Genomic DNA, 22,643 nt, shown 5'->3' on the forward strand with positions numbered 1-22,643 from the left:
CCCAAACCGTCCTCCATTTTGCCTTTTTCTTGACAATATTCCGCTCAAAGTTACTCCCTGGCTAATGGATCCCAATTATAAAGATGCCTGCGGACTTTGGGACTCCCTGCCTAACGTCACAATCTCCCAATTTTTGTCCAACAAGGTTCCATGCACTGACAATTGGCCATCAAACGCGTCAAAACAACCCTCCAACCTCCTTCAAAAAAACCATATTCGCCATATCATGTCGAAACTCAAATCAATCGAGAGTCAACCCCCTGACTGGTTATGGCTTGAATTTCTGGTTAGGTTGAAATCGCCAATTACCAGATTAGTTTCTAAACTATATGCAAACCTCTTTAAGACCCCAAACCTATTTAAACCTCTTTATCTCTCTTCCTGGGAGACAGAATTAAAAATCACACTATCCCCCCGGGAAACTCAACAGGTACTCGCTAACTCCCACGGTTTCTCTAGATGTATTTTACTACAAGAAAACGCATTTAAAATTATTTCTAGGTGGTACAGAACCCCAGAGTGACTTTTTCACTTAGGGCTAACGGACTCTCCGTTGTGCTGGGGATGCTCCCAATCTATAGGGACCCTACTACATATCTTTTGGCTCTGCCCGGAACTATCACATTTCTGGTCCGGCATAAATAAATCTTTACAAAGTATGGGCCTAATGTCACGTGACCTGACTCCCCAGGAAGTAATACTCTCTCTCCCTTCCACAACTTTTAAACAAGGGAAACATGAGCTGCTTCCCATCCTAGTTGCAGCTGCTAAACATCTGATTTCTACACATTGGAGGCAATTAGCTCCCCCAACGCTGAAAGAATGGACTTCAAAGGTTCAGGACCTATTTCGTTTGGAAGAACTTTCTAGCTGGGAAACTCGCTCCCACGAGAAATTCCAAAACTCTTGGCTTCCCTGGATTAAATTCTCATCCCACTCTGACGGACCTAACCGCCCCTCCCCCTGAAATCCATTTCTACCTATGGTCACGCCATGCTATGCGCGACTCCTGCTTCCCCCTCTCCTCCTTCCAGGGCTTTATGATGCGATGCCGTGACCGTGCCCACCATCTTGGTTGCCTTGCCACTTCGGCTTCGGCATTGATTGCCTGTATCTTCTAATGCATCTCAGTCTCTTCTGAATCAATATTTACTTGAGATCTATCTGTGAGCACTTATATTTTGATATTTGTCTTTGTAATATGAAAACTTAAATAAAGAATTTAAAAAATTTTTTTTAACTGCACTCCAAACCACTCTTCATAACAATCCACAAGGCAAAATGCATGTCTATCACAATATATGTACAGAATGTTACAGAAAAAGTGAATATTTCCTTCTAATTGATGGTATTTTATAAATCTTTTCACTATAGTTTTCAGCTACCATATCTATATGAGTAATTTATTGTTTTTTATGTATCAGAGAAAATTGATGGTATATCTCACACTAAAACTATCCTTGAATAAATATTAACATTCTATTAAAAAAATAGTTGCTTTTCACAAAACTCTGCCTTACTGAAACTTTGCATGATGCTTCTCTGTATAAACTTGTCTAATGAAACTTTTGAAATGCATTGAATGGAAGAAAATAAAAAGCTTTCATCTTTGATTTAGGGAAACATTTGACTGTAACTGATCTTACCAATACGAAGAACTTAAATATTTTACATCTCGTTTAAATGGATTTTCCATTATGTGCATGTTCTGCATTTCAGGAAACATTGGCAAGGCATTCAACAGACTTGCTTTTAAGTGGCAATTATAATTTTTGTTATAATTATTTTTTTTTTTGTTTTGTTTTTTAATTGTATGGAAAATGAAAATACTAAAAACACATTTTGGTATCCCCATTTGAACCAGCCTAGTGGGATGAGAAGTACCTCTGTTGGAATAAAAAATAGACATAGTTATCTTTGGGTTTTTGTGAAAATACTTGACTTTAACAGTCCTATATCTTATTCTTTTCCATTTTGGATGTATATTTTTTATTAAAAAAGAATGATGAGAATTTGTGAATTGGAATGAATTATAATAGATATTTTTACAGATTTGTTTGCACTCTATTACTGTCAGCACAATCAAATATAGATATAATAATAGCAGCCATGATGACCCTGAATTTGAGTAAGAAATGTGAGTAGAATAGTCAAGTCAACAATGGTGCATTAGTCAAAGGCTTATTCCCCGAATAAGTTATCCCCTATCTATATCTATAGCTCAGTCACACCAGCAATCCTATTAATGGGCACAGAGGAACCGTGTACTGCAGAGCCCTGTCTTCAATGAATCCTAGTTGAGCATTCTTGTCATCCGCTTCATTCATTGTCTGTGTGACTTCAGGAAATAGATGAATACATGGCTTAGAAATCACACATTGAGCTAAATGCTGATATTCTGAAAAAGTAACAACATTTTCTCCTGATCTTTCATATTTAGTAGGCACTTGAATTGCCTGCAGATCGGTGGGTGTGTACTTCTCAGGGCTCTATTGGGAAATCCCCCCAATCTGCAAGCAACTCAAATGTTTGCTAAGTATAAAAAATCAGGAAGAAAAGTTGAATTACTTTTTAAAGAGGATCTTTCATCGGTTTTGGCATGTTAAATTGGCAACATCAATAGTGGCTGCAAAACTGAATAAAATATAGTTTTTATTTTTTTAATTTCTCCTTTCCAATGCAAAGATCTCAGCATATAAAGTTTAGGTTATAATTTAAGGTAACCTAAACTTGGCATTACCCGAGAATTGTCTCTGTGGGCATGTACTTCTTCCCCTATGTGACACTAAACAATCAAAAGCAGGCAGAAACATACAGGAGAAAGAAGAACACACCTCTACAATAGCTTAGAGCAGATTTTCTTCAGTGAGTAATTAAAGACAGCACTGCTCTCTTCACTGGTATCACTGCAGAGCGATAATAATGTTGTGGGAGCATAGTAGAGATTAGTGATTTCTAACACTTTTTCAGCTTTAAACTGATAGCAGTAAGAGTGGAAGGAGGGAATACAGCAGAGTTGAGCTTTGTCACATTACAAAGCTCTGCTGTACCGCCTTCCCCCACCCTGACTGCTGGGAGATGAAAACTGAAGAAGTATTAGTAATCACACTCATCCTTGCTATGCTTTTACACTTTGTAATCACACACAGCTCTGCAGTGAGATCAGTGAGTAAAGCAGATAGTCAGTCATTACATGTCTTACACATGAGACAACTTGTTCTAAGCTATTGTCTTTTTTATCCTGTATATTGTTGCTTGCTTATAATTGGTCAATATCATATACTGGAATAAGTACATGCACCCAGTGAAAAATCTCTGGTAACCCCTAGGTTGATCTTTTCCTAAATTGTATTCTAACCTTTACATGCTAATATCTACTACATTTCAGAGAAGAGAAATAAAACAAATTATTTGTTGAAAAACCTTACTTAAAGTGGTTTTCCACTTTTCCTGGGTCTAGAGTTGGAATTGAGTCACAACTTCTGTCTCAGTGTTTTGGCTGCAGTGGTAACTTCACATTGACATATAATGGCTGCAGCCAATCACTGAGCTCTGTTAATGTCACTGTCACTGCTGCAACCAAACTCCTGAGGCAGGAGCAGAGGAGAGATAGCACTACACCCCAGATGGGTGAGAATTCTTAGATTTATTTATTATTTTACATGTGTTTGATCATTTGGGGACTACATTGATAAAATCCCTTTGAGTCAAGGACATCTATATTATTGTAATTTGTCTTGCACAATAGTCGTGGTATTATTCATATTGGATTTAAGTTGATGGAAACCAAATGAATACAATTTACAAAGTACATTTTCCTCCACCCTCTTAAGAAACAGACAAGTCAACTTACATATATAGCATACTTTAACACAATCATTGTTTTTTTTATTTCTATGTAGGACACAGAGATTTTGAATACTGCAATCCTAACAGGAAAGACAGTAGCGGTGCCAGTGAAGGTTGTCTCAGTTGAAGAAAATGGGTCTGTAGCTGACATTTCAGAGTTGGTGGAATGCAAGTCCTCAGATGAGGATGTAGTAAAAGTAAGTGTAATTTTATCTTTTATCATTCATAATAAAAACCAATTGCTGCTTACAAAACACTGTATTTTGGAGGAACCATGCCACTTTTTTCCAACATTTACAAAACTGAAAAAGATGCATATACGAGTCTGAGTCACACGCCATTGGGGAGCATAATTTACAGTGACTGGCTTGGTGCTGAAGTATAGATAAATCTCTTTCCAAACATTTTTGAGTTATGAGTATTTAATTAAGAGTTAGCCATTTCCATACAGTTGCTTTAGCTTGGCTGGTAATCAAAAATGGGGAGTGCTGTTTTTTAAATTATTTGCTTACATAATTTTAAAAAATGGCGAGAGACCCTTCTGTAATTTATAATCAGCTAAGAAAAAGTTGACAGCTGCAGGATGCAGCCTGCAGCTGTCTGCTTTAGCTTGACTGGTTGCCAACAATAGACGAGACTGCATGTTTATTTTAACAGTGTGTCGGCTAATCACAGCCATGCCAATACTTGATATGGCTGTGATTGAGGAAGAAGTGTCCACTCAGGAAAGCTTGATGATTGGCAGTCTTTCAACAAGCTTTGTTTTGGCTGACAAACCCGAACAGTAACACGGACTTCCTGGAGAAGTCTGTATTCAGGATAAACAAATGCACTGACACTGTGTTCAGTATGGAGCCTGAACTTTACCGTTTGGGTTCGTCCATCCCTACTCTTTAATCATATGTGATGTATTCTATTGTCTTAATATCTAGACTCAGAAAAAAACATGGTCTGTATTGAGTGCTATGGACAATTTAAAATCATACCATTATATATCTTACTCGATGGTTGTGGCACTAACATCTTCAGAAGAGAAAGGAAAAATATTTTTTTTCAAAAGTTTATCAATCTTTCAATAGTATCCTTAGGCCTGGTTCTCAGCAATTCCAGAGCAAGAGAGTTTCCTGAGTTGGCATGTTTTAAGCACTGTGTGTGAATGTGGCTGGCTCACTGCTCATTTCAATAATTAGCCTATAGTCAATGTGTACACAAAGGATAAATTAAGCATAAAGCCAGGCCCAATAACTTATATCTCTGATGATTTGCCGACTCTTTCCCATATTGAGTACAAAACTGGAAGTGGAGCTGTTATACCACAGAAGGACCAAGACTATTGATTTGGTTCTCTTGAAAACTAAGGTATATTAGTATGTTTGATTAATCATATTTTGGACATATATAAAAGTAATTTTCGAGAAGTGGACAAATCGTTTTCAGGTATGTGCACACAGATTTTTTTGAGAAGTTTTTTGGAATGGACCCTCTAAAAAATCCTCCTCTAACAATTGTTTCAAATACTGTTTGAAAGCCCCTCCAATTAATTTTTATGGGAAATTCACTTTGATTCCCATATGAGGAGAAACTGATTCTGAAGAATTTTTTTCCAAACTAGGCATTGTCCAATCTAAAGGCTGAATGGATCGTTTCAGGGGCCAAAACTCTTGCAAAACTCTTGTAGCCTTTCGATTAGACAATGCCAAGTTCAGAGAGGTTTCCTTCAGGATCCTTTTCGAAGAAGTGACATGCACTTTCTTTTTCCGTCCAGGCATTTTTCAAAACCTTTTCACGAAAAAAGCTCAAAAACTCCTCATATTGTATATACAGCGAAGTAAATTTGTCACAGAAAATAATTGGAAGAGGTTTCCAAGAATCTTTCAATGTTTTTGAAAAGGATTTTCAAAAGGAATCACTCAAAAAAACCTCCTCATGAAACTCGGTTTGAACAGACCCTAACACTAATATATAATTAAAATTATACTTATGTACTTCACCAAATTACTTATGTGCGTCACCAAATTACTCACATGCATTGCCAAAATATTGGCTTGTGTTTTCTGTGAATTATTGAATTTATTATTTTTATATACTGGATTTTTTTCTCATGAGTTATGATACTAATATTATATAGAAAAATGTTTAGAATTGTGAGTCCTTTCTATCTACTGGCTAACACGGTACAAAGATATATATCTTTCCTGTAATATTATATAGTTAGACTGGCACAGGCATCATCCATGCATATATTTATGATTAACCTAATGTAATATTTTCTTGGGGGCCTCAAAGGATTAGCTGGTCTTCAATAAAGCATTTATTCCAGGTAGCTATAACTTAGATTAATCATGGAGCTTTAGGAGCCTGCATGATAAATACGTGAGCGCTGCCCAGTACATCCTTGGCTCAGGGCACAAAGGTTGTTTGTAATAAACTCAATGCATTTGATGCAGCTCCAGTCTTCCAATCGTATGATTAAAAAGGGGTTGAAATACAATACCACTTGTAGAAAATCAAATGACCCAGTGAAGGTTAGTCAGGAAGGGTACATGAACAAATGTTCTATAATGAAGTCAGGAAGTAAAGCAGAGCGTATTATCAGAATCTGTGGCTTATGGTGAAGGAATCACGCACCTCGTTTTATTTGTGCCTTCACCATTTATTTAGTTATTGATCCTCAAAGTAGTCTGCATGACAGCTTAAGCTTAGACTAGATAATCACATTGTTTCTACATATTACTCAATATAAGAAATGTCTCCAAACTATATGTGCTTACTTGTCTATCTATATCTACATATACGATCTATCTATCCTTCTGCATTAGACTGACCAGTGCCACATTCTAAATCAAGATCAGATTTCTCTATAGGCAGATTAGCCTAAGGCTACAGTAACACTGTCATTATTTGGTCAGTATTTTACATCTGTATTTGTAAGCCAAAACCAGGTGAGGAACAGTCGGGGAAAAAATCTAATAGAAACACGTCACCACTTCTGCCTTTTTGACCCGCTCATAGTTTTTGCTTACAATTATTGATGTAAAATACTGACCAAATACTGAACGTGTCACGATTAGTGTTGAGCATTCCGATACCGCAAGTATCGGGTATCGGCCGATATTTGCTGTATCGGAATTCCGATACCGGTATTCCGATACTTTAGTGGTATCGGGTATCGGTATCGAAACAACATTAATGTGTAAAATAAAGAATTAAAATAAAAAATATTGCTATACTCACCTCTCCGACGCAGCCTGCACCTTACCGAGGCAGCGTTGTTTGCTTAAAATTCGCGCTTTAACTTCCTTACGCGAAGTCCCGGCTTGTGATTGGTCGCGCGCCGCCCATGTGGCCGGGACGCAACCAATCACAGCAAGCCGTGACGTAATTTCAGGTCCTTCAGGATTTTAAAATTACGTTCCGGCGTTGTGATTGGTTGCGTCGCGGTCACATGGGCGACGCAACCAATCACAAGCCGTGACGTCACGGGAGGCAGGAGACGCGCGCATTTTAAAATGCGCGCGTGTCCAGCCTCCCGTGACGTCACGGCTTGTGATTGGTTGTGTCGCCCATGTGACCGCGACGCAACCAATCACAACGCCGGAACGTAATTTTAAAATCCTGAAGGACCTGAAATTACGTCACGGCTTGCTGTGATTGGTTGCGTCGCGGTCACATGGGCGACGCAACCAATCACAAGCCGTGACGTCACGGGAGGCTGGACACGCGCGCATTTTAAAATGCGCGCGTCTCCTGCCTCCCGTGACGTCACGGCTTGTGATTGGTTGCGTCGCCCATGTGACCGCGACGCAACCAATCACAACGCCGGAACGTAATTTTAAAATCCTGAAGGACCTGAAATTACGTCACGGCTTGCTGTGATTGGTTGCGTCCCGGCCACATGGGCAGCGCGCGACCAATCACAAGCCGGGACTTCGCGTAAGGAAGTTAAAGCGCGAATTTTAAGCAAAAAACGCTGCCGGTTCCCTCGGTAAGGTGCAGGCTGCGTCGGAGAGGTGAGTATAGCAATATTTTTTATTTTAATTCTTTATTTTACACATTAATATGGTTCCCAGGGCCTGAAGGAGAGTTTCCTCTCCTTCAGACCCTGGGAACCATCAGGGATACCGTCCGATACATGAGTCCCATTGACTTGTATTGGTATCGGGTATCGGTATCGGATTGGATCCGATACTTTGCCGGTATCGGCCGATACTTTCCGATACCGATACTTTCAAGTATCGGACGGTATCGCTCAACACTAGTCACGATAGCTTAATTCTATGCCTACAGATAATTGTTGAGGTGGGCACAAGTTCTTATTTATACATGACACATATTTCTATATTAGTATGGAGCTATAGGACTATGATAAGTAAATCAAGCAGACATGAAGAAGTCTGTAAAGTGTGCTAAATGTTGTGAGGGATATATTGGTCTGTGCATGACCATCTTTAAAGGAAATCTGTCAGTTTTTGCTACCTCATCATATTGTAGGCAAAGAGACCCTGAATCCAGATGTATCACTTAGTTTTATGGGTGCAGCAGTTGTGATGTAATTAGACTTCTTAGATATAGCATGAATCAGAGCTGAGAAAGCTAGCCTAGCCCACACCAGGCTCTCTATGTACATTGTCTATTGACAGTAAGCTGCTTATCACAGTCGAGGGCGGAGTCAGTATAGCAAGTGAGTGTCATGTACTTTCAAACAATTGTAATAACCAAGTGATAAAACTTTTATTGTAAGTAAACAGTACACAAACTGAGAAGTGACACACTATTGAAATCGGTAGTTTAACCTCTACCTCATGTTGCCCTCAGATTATCTAGAAAAAAAAACTGCTTACAGATTTCCTTTAACACTTCTTAAAGAGTAACTAAAGTTTTTTTTTAGAATTTAGTTATTCTTCTGTGTTTGCAAAGTTTAGATTTTTTGTAATAAAATCTTTTAACTTATTTTGCTTCTTTCTTTTCCAAACACCTTGCTGTAGTGCTGATTCGCATTCACATCACTCCTTTAGAAGCTGCTTTCAACTGATGCTCAGCCAACATCCCTTTGCTGTTTCCAAACAGTATAGGAATTTCTTTCTTTGCATTTAACTCATGTACTAAGACAGCGGAATTCCCTGATTGTTTGTAAATAGAGATAGGACCTTGGCTGGGCTGCAGTTGAAAGCAGCTTCTAAAGGAGTATGAATTGACCTTATTAAACAGTACTGCAGCATAGTGTTTGAGAGATGAGGAAGTAAAATAAGGTAATGAAGTATATTACAAAACTTTATAACTTTGCAATGCCTGGAGGATGTTTAAATAAAAAAAATAGTTACACTTTAAAATTATTTGTAGCGCTATTAAGAGTTGAATGCAGAGGATTGCATAGCAGCTCACTATTTCCATTTGGAGTAAAATTTTGCTTGGTTTTGAGAAGATTTGTTGCATCAAGGCTAAAACATTTTTAGACTCTTTTTTACTAAAGCCGCTTATACATTCATTACAGCAGATTGATTGACAATTTTACTACCAGTTAACTCTATGAGGTATTAGTGTAGCTTGTAAAATAGAAAACAAGTAGAAGCATAGTTAACTGGGGTAACATGTACATTACATACAAAATGGTTCAGTGCTTTCCAAATTAATCTAAAACTATTCCACGAAGAAAGCAAGAAGGAATGGTAATAAAGGATCTTGGTGTCTTTTCAGCAGGCGATCTAATCCTATGGTGCTGAGATGATATACCACAATCAGAGAACTACATTGTATGCCACTGAATAATAAATACGGATCACAGCAAAAAAAATTACTGCATGGCATTTGTTGGGTAAAAATGGGAGTCAAACGCAGAAATGATCAACTGTAAACGCAAAGGGTGTACATGTCTAACATATATGTACATTGAATATATATCTCAAACAAAATGCAAACATAGCCTATTTTGCAAAAAAAAAACAGATAATGTGCAGCTAAATTTAACACAAAAAATCATGTTAGCACTGTATCTCTAATTTTTCCATATTAGATACATTTTGCTATGTGCTCACTAATAGCCTTTATATTTGTACAGATATAGACCTCAATGCTGATGAGTCCCATAACAGCCATACAGGCCGATCTGGTGATGTCTATACCATAGGGTTTACTTCTCATGTTTTCTTCTAGAATATCTTTTCAGCTTAAATGTTGCTACGATTTACTATAAAAAGACAATACTCATCATATCTGGACTACTGAGATTCACTGAAGTCGTGTTGCATCAGACTGTCATCATATAGCACTAAATTTCTATAAAAATCCCAGTATATTCTTGCAATCTGACACAGCCATATATTTAATGATTCTTAAAAAATCCCAAGGCAGATTCCGCTTAAATCAATCTCGGCTTCATTCTGCATGACAGAGAACAGATGAGAAAGATAAATGTCGCTCATACCCAACATCTCAATCTCACCATAAATGTGCTGCCATAAACCAAATGCAGTGCAGTGTTTTGTAAAATGCATGTAATTTTACAGTGTGATTTCTCAACAGTCCCATGACAAATGCTCTAATCGTATCAGTGGACATGACAGACTCCCAGTTGCTTTTCTTATTAAACAATTCATGTGAATTATTTTTTTTTACCTGTTTCCAGACACGTAAAATGAAACGTATTGCAATTCGGCCTGCTGTGAGGCTTCTTGTAATTAATATAGTCAGCGGAGCTTCATTTCCTCTATCGTCAATCCCATGCTTCTCTCCTATGTAGTATCCATAAAGAGAAGAACAACTTTAACAAAAGAGCCAATTCATGTCTATAGAGGACAATGATATAATGTCTAAAATAGCATAGACAGGTTTTTTAGGCCAGTAGTAGGAGAAGGATTGGAATCAGCATGCAACCAAAACCTAGCAATAGTCTCAGATAAATCCACAAAATGGCTTCTCAAACAACCACAAACCACCACTTCCAACCATGCAGCATAAGCTAATCTGACAATGAGTGCTAGCTAGGACCCAGATTTTATAGGAGATGGGAGTGGCTAATAGTGAACAGCTGAGAGCCTTAATGCAGGAAAGCTTCCAAGAGCTCTCAACTGAGCAGATGAACCCCAGCACTGCTACAAGAAACCCGCACAGTTTAGTATGAAAGTGGAGTGCTTCTAATTAGTGCAGGAGTAGGAGAAATCAGACACTGTGGTATTCTGGCTCCTCTCAGTCGCGGTAAACCCGTGACAATGCCTTTGTTTTTACAGTGAATTAAATGTATTGTGGCAACTGCTGCTCATATATGAGGTTTGGGCTCCATTCCTGCAAAGGAGCCCAATTGGGGCTTCACCCAGCATCGGTCTGGAGTACCTGGGCCCACCATAGAAAATCATGCATATAAATTATACAAGGCCATTGTGTGGTAAAACGTGCTAATATTTTGGTATCATATAAAAGCACAATGGTCCACATTTATAAAAAATGGAGTAATTTGAGGTAAATCTTTTGTGTACTCACTTCAATTCCACCATTCCATATTTATCAAATGTCACCCTTAGTTATGATAAATTTGTTTCAAATTATGTAAGCGCAACATTTAAGCATGATGGTACAATTCTTGATGTTAAAAAAGAGCTGATGTCCAGTGTGTTGCTTAGTTATATAATATTGTAAAAATTGCAACTTTTTATGCATGTTAAAAAGGTTGCACTATAAATGTATTTGTTCTATTACTTTTTTAAGACAGCCAGTTCCAGGATAAGGGAGCTTTTTGCCTCATGCACATACATAAGATCAATTCAAAACATGAATCCCTTGGCACAGATGAGCATACCAGTATGTCCACAGCAGGATCCACATGTGAGGAGTTGTCTCAGGAGCTGAGATCACTTCACTCACAACAGATGTTAACTCCGTTATACATCGGGCATGTGCTGTATTAGCAGCAAACAAAGCTAGCTTTAATCACTGTGGTTAAGCCCGTTAGATGCCACTGACAATCACTGACAGTGGCATTTTAGTTGACAAGATTGCTGGGTGCTGATGGCTTACCGTGCACCTGTGTGCCCCCAACGCTGCCTTCTTGATGCTCCAGTGAAGTCCAGCATTAGGCTGGATTCATATGAGTTCATTGTTTCCACTATATATTGCAATACTGTTGCATTAAAGCATACAGAACAAGCAGGGACGTAATGATCGCAGTTATTGAGGGTTCACTCGCGACCAGGCCTGTGCTGGAGCATGACCCACCAACACCAATTTCACCTGGATAGACATCCTCTGAAGCACATTTAGCCAAACTGTATTGTGACCCAGAGGCTTCTCTGAAGTGTAATGCACGCTGCAGGTCAATTAGAGGCCGGCAGCAGATGTCAGCTTGCCAATGATGGGTTGCACATGGCAGTGACATCGTGCGCTGCTCTTGCCGACACGCAGAAGTCAGCTCCTGGATTCTGCACCGGCTATTGATGAGGACGCCACACATCGTGGGAAAACGATAACACTTATCTTTTTTTTTCTTTTTTAAAATGTGATGCAGAAGAATGGAAGAGGCCAGGATGTGAAAATTTGACATTACATCAGGTTGGAGACATTATACCAAGATAAGAAACTTTATACCAGGATGGGGAACATTATACTAGGATGTCGGACAATAGGTGGCGCTATAGAGTTAAGTCCTCTTTTTCTCAGAAGAGGCAATTTGCATATTTAAATTCCCAGAGGAGCATTGCACGGCGAATAAGCCTCCTTACCTTGACAAGCCAGAGATGGTATGTCACTCTCCATAAGGAGAAACGTTACCCCTTAGACCCCACTCCAGAGCCTCTCACCTAGCCAAATCAGTTCTCATTAGTGTTGAGCGATACCGTCCGATACTTGAAAGTATCGGTATCGGAAAGTATCGGCCGATACCGGCAAAGTATCGGATCTAATCCGATACCGATACCCGATACCAACACAAGTCAATGGGACTCAAGTATCGGACGGTATCCCTGATGGTTCCCAGGGTCTGAAGGAGAGGAAACTCTCCTTCAGGCCCTGGGATCCATATTAATGTGTAAAATAAAGAATTAAAATAAAAAATATTGCTATACTCACCTCTCCGACGCAGCCTGGACCTCACCGAGGGAACCGGCAGCGTTCTTTGCTTAAAATGCGCGCTTTTCCTTCCTTCCGTGATGTCACGGCTTCTGATTGGTCGCGTGCCGCCCATGTGGCCGCGACGCGACCAATCACAGCAAGCCGTGACGTAATTTTCAGGTCCTTCTAGGCATTCAGTATTTTAAAATTACGTTCCGGCTTTGTGATTGGTCACGTCGCGGTCACATGGGCGACGCGACCAATCACAAGCCGTGACGTCACGGGAGGCAGGAGACGCGCGCATTTTTAAAATTACGTCACGGCTTGTGATTGGTTGCGTGCCGCTCATGTGACCGCGACGCGACCAATCACAGCAAGCCGTGACGTAATTTCAGGTCCTGATGCCTATTTCTGCATGCAGGACCTGAAATTACGTCACGGCTTGCTGTGATTGGTCGCGTCGCGGTCACATGGGTGGCACGCAACCAATCACAAGCCGCGACGTAATTTTAAAAATGCGCGCGTCTCCTGCCTCCCGTGACGTCACGGCTTGTGATTGGTCGCGTCGCCCATGTGACCGCGACGCGACCAATCACAAAGCCGGAACGTAATTTTAAAATACTGAATGCCTAGAAGGACCTGAAAATTACGTCACGGCTTGCTGTGATTTGTCGCGTCGCGGCCACATGGGCGGCACGCGACCAATCAGAAGCCGTGACGTCACGGAAGGAAGGAAAAGCGCGCATTTTAAGCAAAGAACACTGTCGGTTCCCTCGGTGAGGTCCAGGCTGCGTCAGAGAGGTGAGTATAGCAATATTTTTTATTTTAATTCTTTATTTTACACAATAATGTTGTATTTTACACATTAATGTTGTTTCGATACCGATACCCGATACCACAAAAGTATCGGATCTCGGTATCGGAATTCCGATACCCGCAAGTATCGGCCGATACCCGATACTTGCGGTATCGGAATGCTCAACACTAGTTCTCATGCTTCGCACTGATGAGGGCCAACAGCCCAAAACACCGTGTCTGCGAATTGAGATACTGATTTGGCTTTAATCCTAAGTCATATTGCACGACTCGTTAAAGGGTTGATTGTGACTTGTAGGATCGCTACTTCCAATAGGTGGCGCTATAGAGTTACGTCCTCTTTTTCTCAGAAGAGGCAATTTGCATATTTAAATTCCCAGAGGAGCATTGCACGGCGAATAAGCCTCCTTACCTTGACAAGCCAGAGATGGTATGTCACTCTCCATAAGGAGAAACGTTACCCCTTAGATCCCACTCCAGAGCCTCTCACCTAGCCAAATCAGTTCTCATGCTTCGCACTGACGAGGGCCAACAGCCCGAAACACCGTGCCTGCGAATTGAGATACTGATTTGGCTTTAATCCTAAGTCATATTGCACGACTCGTTAAATGGTTGATTGTGACTTGTAGGATCGCTACTTCCAATAGGTGGCGCGATAGAGTTAAGTCCTCTTTTTCTCAGAAGAGGCAATTTGCATATTTAAATTCCCAGAGGAGCATTGCACGGCGAATAAGCCTCCTTACCTTGACAAGCCAGAGATGGTATGTCACTCTCCATAAGGAGAAACGTTACCCCTTAGACCCCACTCCAGAGCCTCTCACCTAGCCAAATCAGTTCTCATGCTTCGCACTGACGAGGGCCAACAGCCCGAAACACCATGTCTGCGAATTGAGATACTGATTTGGATTTAATCCTAAGTCATATTGCACGACTCGTTAAAGGGTTGATTGTGACTTGTAGGATCGCTACTTCCAATAGGTGGCGCTATAGAGTTAAGTCCTCTTTTTCTCAGAAGAGGCAATTTGGACATTATACCAGAATTTGTATATTATACCTGGATGTGGATATCATACCAGGATGTGGACATTATATGAGAATGGGGGACATTACACCAGAATGAGGACATTATACAGGATGGCGTACACTATGCCAGGCTGTTGGAAATTATATCAAAACAGGTGACATTATACCAGAAGGGAGACATAGTTATAGCATGTGACCCAGGATGGGGACATTATTAATGAAAGGCGCCCAGAATGGGGGTCATTATACCAAAATGACATTATACCAGTCAGGGGTGATACAGGGGGCTCAGTCAGTCAAATGTTATATAGATGGGGCTCAGTCACTCAGAGAGGGTACAAGGGGGACTCAACCAATCAGGGGTGAAACATGAAATGTTGGAGGAGGGTCAACACTCCTCGTTTAGTGACTGAGCCCTCTCACTCTATATCACGAATGAGTAAAGTTACCCATTGACACATACTATTGGTTTTGCAGAGGACTCAGTTAGTTATGGGTGATAATCCTGCTCAGGTATATAAATCTAACTTTTGGTGAGTGATGTAGCAGGGAGCCATCCATCTCCCTGTGCTTCTTACTGTCAGCCTGTGACAGTGTGGGGGAGGCATACTGTTTTACTAATTGCAACATAGCTCATTACCTGAGCTAAGCTGTCAGCGCTGTAAAGAGGACACACAAAAAAAAATTACTGATTGGCTGCATTGCAGCAACAGCAGTGATAAGGATCCAGCAGGATTGATCAATGTTATGTCAGTACAAGTGAGCTGCAGTCTGCAGCAGAAGAGAAATTCAGTGACGCATGCACTGCTCTCCTAGGATGTCTACTGCTAGGAAGAGCCATGAACAGTTATTAGTAGCACTAACACATGTGAGTTGCTGTGCTTGCAGGTCATGTGCTAGTGTCACTGAGTGCTGCTGACTTCTCCTCCCAGCATTAGACATTCCAGAAGAGCTGCTGCAGACTGCAGCTCACTTCTCATACTGAGCAGAACAGAACTTATCTATCCTTATCACTGCTCTACTGCACGTGGAACAACCAGGGGGACTGATGCACGTGTTGGTGAATCTCTCTTCTGCTGGAGACTGCAGCTCATGTTGTGTTGTGAATGGAACACTGTCCCAGATCAGCAGGTATTTTATCACCGCCGTGATGTAGATAGTGCTAGCACATGGGCCCACCAGAGAATCCTTTGGTCTTCCAGTAGGCCAGTCTGACCCTGGCTTCACCTGTTCCCCTGTGGACCAATCTGAGCCTGAGTGGAGCATGTGGAACTTTAATTGACCCCAGATATCCTGGCTCTTTCTTTATTAAAACTCTTTTGTCTCATTACGTGTGGCAATAGTAATCATTATGTCCTTTCTGTATGTATAGCCTCGTCATACATTGACTTCCATGAAAGTTGTGATTGTATTGATAGAATGTATTTGAAGAAAAATAATGCAGCATAGGGATGGTGGAGAGAACAACCCTCAGTCTGAGTGACTTTTTGTGCTATACCAGACTGCAAAAGTTCAAAATTGCATCTTCATAGAGGAAAAATGGACCTTCAGTGCCACATATTTAGGTAGGTATCTTATAGGTCAATATCGATGCTTTCTGCATGATTTAGCATAAGAAGAAGCCAAACCTCTGCTCCAAGCCTTACCACATGACTTAGAATAAGAAGCCAAGCCACACCAGCTTGGCTCAGATCATTGGTTTGACTTCTTATCCTAAGTCATGTGGTAATACATAGACCAGTGGTTTGACTTCTTATCCTTAGTCATGTGGTAAGGCTCATTAAAGGCTTAAGATTGAACTTTAGGATTGCTCTATAGGTGGTGCTAGAGGTCCAGTTCTCTTCCTCTCTGAGGCTGCATATTTAAATGAACATTCCATGGCTTATAAGACTCCTTACTCTATCTTGGTATATCTGCAAGGAGAAATATTACCCATTATAAAAAAAATATACTGTATTGATTCCCCTCCTCATTGTGTTTTAGGACGCAGTGATTGACAGTTCAGACATCCAATCTAAGTCTGGGAAGTGCTGAACTCCCTTCAGGTGTTCCCTGTTCCAGTGATTACCTAGCTACTTAACTGAGCTGTCTGGCTCAGATAGCTGCCAGTGATAGCTGTGCCTTGTTCTCAGCAATTAGATTTTCTGAATGTTTGTTGCTGGACCCTGGACTTCCCTATTGACTAACTGTTTGTATTACCCCTTTTGCTTTGATCCACTATCTTCCTGGTATTCTGATCTCGGACCATTACATCTTCCTTCTTTTTATGACGTACCCTCCTGTCTATTGACCTCAGACTCCTTGACTATCCCCACTCATGGCTTGTCTGTTAAAAGACACTCAGCATCATAGATACATTTTGCATGCTTCATGACTGTCTAGTCTACGTTTACACTGTCTAAAGGTGTGTTTGCATTACTACATCACAATTTTGAATTATATTTACATATACCCTTAAAAGTGTTGTGATTAGTGTTGAGCATTCCGATACCGCAAGTATCGGGTATCGGCCGATACTTGCGGGTATCGGAATTCCGATACCGAGATCCGATACTTTTGTGGTATCGGGTATCGGTATCGAAACAACATTAATGTGTAAAAGAAAGAATTAAAATAAAAAATATTGCTATACTCACCTCTCCGACGCAGCCTGGACCTCACCGAGGGAACCGGCAGCGTTGTTTGCTTAAAATGCGCGCTTTTCCTTCCTCCCGTGATGTCACGGCTTGTGATTGGTCGTGTGCCGCCCATGTGACCGCGACGCGACCAATCACAGCAAGCCGTGACGTAATTTCAGGTCCTGAATGCAGAATTCTGCATTCAGGACCTGAAATTACGTCACGGCTTGCTGTGATTGGTCGCGTCGCGGTCACATGGGCGGCACGCAACCAATCACAAGCCGGGACGTAATTTTTAAAATGCGCGCGTTTCCTGCCTCCCGTGACGTCACGGCTTGTGATTGGTCGCGTCGCCCATGTGACCGCGACGCAACCAATCACAAGCCGGTACGTAATTTTAAAATCTCGAATGCCTAGAATTCGGCATTCAGGACCTGAAAATTACGTCACGGCTTGCTGTGATTGGTCGCGTCGCGGCCACATGGGCGGCACACGACCAATCACAAGCCATGACGTCACGGGAGGAAGGAAAAGCGCGCATTTTAAGCAAACAACGCTGCCGGTTCCCTCGTTGAGGTCCAGGCTGCGTCGGAGAGGTGAGTATAGCAATATTTTTTATTTTAATTCTTTCTTTTACACATTAATATGGTTCCCAGGGCCTGAAGGAGAGTTTCCTCTCCTTCAGACCCGGGGAACCATGAGGGATACCGTCCGATACTTGAGTCCCATTGACTTGTATTGGTATCGGGTATCGGTATCGGATTAGATCCGATACTTTGCCGGTATCGGCCGATACTTTCCGATACCGATACTTTCAAGTATCGAACGGTATCGCTCAACACTAGTTGTGATTGATCATCTAATATATAAAGCTGAATGTGTGTATGTGTGTGTATGTATGTATGTATGTATGTCCGGAATTGGCATCTGAACCGTCTCCGCTACAGCCACAAAATTTTGCACAGTCACACGTCTGGACCCCGAGAGCGTCATAGGCTATGTTGTGAGGTGAAATTTTAACCCCGCGCATTCCAATTCACCAAACAATTTTGCCCCTATCTACATAATGGGGAAAAAGTGAAAGGAAAAGTGTTGGAGGCGTCGCAGCTACAGGCACAAAATTTTGCACAGTCACACGTCTGGACCCCGAGAGCATCAAAGCTATGTTGTGAGGTGAAATTTTAACCCCGCGCTTTCCAATTCACCAAACAATTTTGCCCCTATCTACATAATGGGGAAAAAATGAAAGTAAAAGTGTTGGAGGCAAATTAACAGCTGCCAGATGTGAACAAGGGGGACTTAAAGAATGAGAGCGATGGCGCCAAAGAGTATATACTGTACAGTTGCTAAGGTGGGGCCCCGACATGGGATAATCACCACACCACCACGGGGATATGAACACACACACAAAATGCGCGACACACTACCACGTGCTCGAACACATATACCACCCTCAGCGCACATTTCACCACACATACACCAACCTCGCCACATAAAAGTCGAAACACAAAAGTCGCCGCTCAAAACTCGCCACGCACAAAACTCTCCACATGCAAAACTCGCCACACGTGCAAAACTCACCTCATGGGAAACTCGCCACACGCAAAACTTGCACACGTGGAAAAATTGACACATGCACAAAAGTTGCAACACATGCAAAAGTTGCCTCACACAAAACTTGCACATACTCAAAAGGCACCACACATAAAACTCACCACGCGCAAAACTCGCCATGCGCAAAACTTGCTGCACACAACTTGCTACACTAACCTGTCACATGCAACTCGACACACAAAAAGTTGCTACACGCATGTCGCCACACAAAACTCATCTCACAAAAGTCGCTACATGCATGTCGCCACACGCAACTCAACACACACAACTTGACACACGAAACTCGCCCTAAAACACACAAGTCTGGTATTATCCTTCAAAAATAAAAATCTGATTAATAAGCAGACAAACTACAAGAGCAACAAATGTACCATATAGGAATCCGGCAGCTGTCAGTCACATGACCAGTCTATTATGTGTATGTGTGAGCTAATATATACTGCCAGGGGGTGGGCTTACTGTTGGCTGGGGATTTATCAGGCTGCCAATTTAGCTTACAAGTACTGAGGTAAAAATACTGACCAAATAACGTGTGAACGAGGTCTAATACAGGAGGAGATGACATACAGGTATATACTATTTACAGGGGAGATGACACACAGGTATATACTATATACAGGAGTAGATGACACAGATATATACTATATACAGGAGAGATGACACACAGGTATATACTATATAGAGGAGGAGATGACATACAGGTACATACTACATACAGGAGGAGATGACATACAGGTATATACTATATACAGGAGGAGATGACACACAGGTAAATACTATATACAGGAGCAGATTACCTACAGGTATATAGTATATACAGGAGGAGATGACATACAGGTATATGCTATGTATAGGAGGAGATGACATACAGGTATATACTATATACAGGAGGAGATGACACACAGATATATACTATATATAGGTGAGATGACACACAGGTATATACTATATACAGGAGGAGATTACATACAAGTATATACTATATATAGGAGGAGATGACATACAGGTATATACTATATACAGGGGAGATGGCACAGCAGGTATATACTATATACAGGGGAGATGACAGCAGGTATATACTATATACAGGGGAGATGACATACAGGTATATACTATATACAGGAGATGACATACAGGTGTATACTATATATAAGGGAGATGACAAACATGTATATACTGAGGTGAAAATGAGAGGTGTGAGGTGAAAATGAAAAGGTGTGAGTGCAAAATGAAAGGAGTGAGGGAAAATAGTGGAGTGATCGGAAAATGACAGATGTGAGGTCGAAATGACAAGTGTTAGGGGTGAATGAGAGGAGTGAGGGGGAAAATAAGAGGAGTGAGGGGGAAAATGAGAGGTGTGAGGGATAAAATGAGAGGTGTGAGGGAGAAAATGAAAGATGTGATGGGGAAAATGAGAGGCGTGATGGGAAAATAAGAGAAGTGAGGTGCTATAACTAACCACAGATATTTACTATGCCCAGGCAACGCCGGGCTCTTCAGCTAGTATTAAATATATATTTAATTCTTTCTCAGTGACACTAAAACATAATTTCCAAACTTTGACAATTGCTCTAACTTTTGATGAACTAATGTGTTGAACTTTACCGTTGAATGAAAATGCTCTGTAATTAATTATTTTAACTAGCAAATCACTGTTGTTTTACTACATGTCAAGGATTCACTGATAGTAAGTTATACTTTTTCTAAGAATATGTTTCGACATTCTACTATTTAACGTCAGTATATTGTTCCATATATTATGATGCACATCTTGTGATTCACAGCCATGAAAATACTATTTTTGCAAAATACATACTGTTAAACTGACAATTATATTTTATGGAGATGGTATCAAAATAGATTTCTTGGCCTTAGAAGAGTTATCGATTTTTTTTTACTGCGCCAAAATAGCTGACGCCATTGATGAGTTAAATCTCTGCTGTGCTCTTATAAATAAATTGAGGACTATGAAGAAAGAATTGTACTTTACTTTGCATCAAAAGCCTATTTATGAGCGTAAAATAAAATGCACACTGTTCATACATAGAGTAAACCAAATCTTTTATAAAGTGGAGATTAGAGGCGCCCTATGGACTTGTTTGCAATGTAAATAGATTTGACAAATGAGGCATGTGGAGCAGTGAACGACAATGATGGATAGGGCTTTGGAAGTTTCAGAATATGTGACATATCTCAATTGCCGTGTTTGATTGGTGACATAGGGAAAGTGTCAGCTTGTCACAGAATTGTATGTGCCCTCCAAGTTAACATCTTGTTAGTTACAGTACAGTACATATCTGCTGTTCAAGCACAATAGGTACTGAAGTGCCTACATTGTGTGAATTCCATCACCAGGTTTGGAAGGACAAACTGATAAAATTAAGAACTATTGAAAGTTTCTAATACACAGGGATTTTCTACTAATATGGAAATGATATGTAGAAATATGAGGAATATGCCCTTAACAGTTCATTCACGCCTGTGTAGTGGATTTTCTCTACATCACTGTATCATGCAGAAAACAAAACAGATTTGTAAATTTGAGACATTTTTACAATATGAGATGTCGCAGTGAAGAGAATTGCTGAAATGAGGTAGAATTAAAGGGATTGTTAGATTTTAGAGTTGCCATTTTTAATTACCATATTAACACCTTCACGACATTGTGATTTTCAGGTCTTGCACTTTCGTTTTTTGCTCCCCTTCTTCTAAGAGACATAACTTTTTAATTTTCCACTAATACAGCCGTATAACGGCTTGCCTTTTGTGGGACGAGTAGTACTTTTGAATGACAATAATCAAGAGAAAAAAAAGGAGTTATATCAGCTCAAGAAGTGCTGGAAAATGCGTTCATATAAGGTGCGGTGACTCCAGACCTGTCAGGATTAAGAACGGTGACTCAAAATGCGCAAACCCGTGTCCTATAGTGATGAGCGAATATACTCATTACTCGAGATTTCTTGAGCACGCTCGGGGGTCCTCCGAGTATTTTTTAGTGCTCGGAGATTTAGTTTTTCTTGCCGCAGCTGAATGATTTACATCTGTTAGCCAGCATAAGTACATGTGGGGATTCCCTAGCAACCAGGCAACCCCCACATGTACTTATGCTGGCTAACAGATGTAAATCATTCAGCTGCAGCAAGAAAAACTAAATCTCCAAGGAATAAAAAAATACTCGGAGGACCCCCGAGCATGCTCGAGAAATCTCGAGTAACGAGTATATTCACTCATCACTAGTGTCCTATCCTCCAATCTGTATGTCTTTTTTATTTTTACTCCCTTGTTTTTAATGGTCGCCAATAATACAATCTTTTAACTTACTTACCTCATTACCTGCAGATGCTGAATTTCGCTTGAATCCACCCGCAGCTGTTAGTCACACGACAGCTGACCAGATCAGCTGTCAAGTGCAGGTAAAGATGTGGGCTCAGCGTTTGAACCCCCATCAAAGGCAGGGGCATGACTGTTGATGTATCTATATGGGTTAAATCAAATGCCCATTAGTGGACAACCTCTTAATATTGGCACAAATGTGCTGGATAAAGTAAAACAAAGCTATATCTTCCTCTCAGTATGGCACTGCTACTTCACTCTCAGCCCTGTGTTGCCTATCAGTCTCTTAATATAAATAATGCCATGTGACCAATGCTGCCAACTAGTGGCTTCTGATTGGCTGCAGCAGTCATA

General features: G+C 40.7%; 1 protein-coding gene across 3 annotated transcripts in view; it reads left to right on the forward strand.

Annotated features, from left to right (window-relative positions):
• Positions 1-22,643, forward strand: part of TMEM132C (transmembrane protein 132C) — a 1,041,790-nt gene that overhangs the window by 884,724 nt on the left and 134,423 nt on the right. For all 3 annotated transcript variants that reach the window (XM_077293267.1, XM_077293268.1, XM_077293269.1), the window contains one exon: positions 3,903-4,046. In XM_077293267.1, coding sequence (XP_077149382.1) covers positions 3,903-4,046 — 144 coding nt within the window. The remainder of the gene's footprint in view (positions 1-3,902; positions 4,047-22,643) is intronic.

Source organism: Ranitomeya variabilis, chromosome 1 (genome assembly GCF_051348905.1).
Source record: "Ranitomeya variabilis isolate aRanVar5 chromosome 1, aRanVar5.hap1, whole genome shotgun sequence".
In the NCBI taxonomy this organism is placed as follows: Eukaryota; Metazoa; Chordata; class Amphibia; order Anura; family Dendrobatidae; genus Ranitomeya; species Ranitomeya variabilis.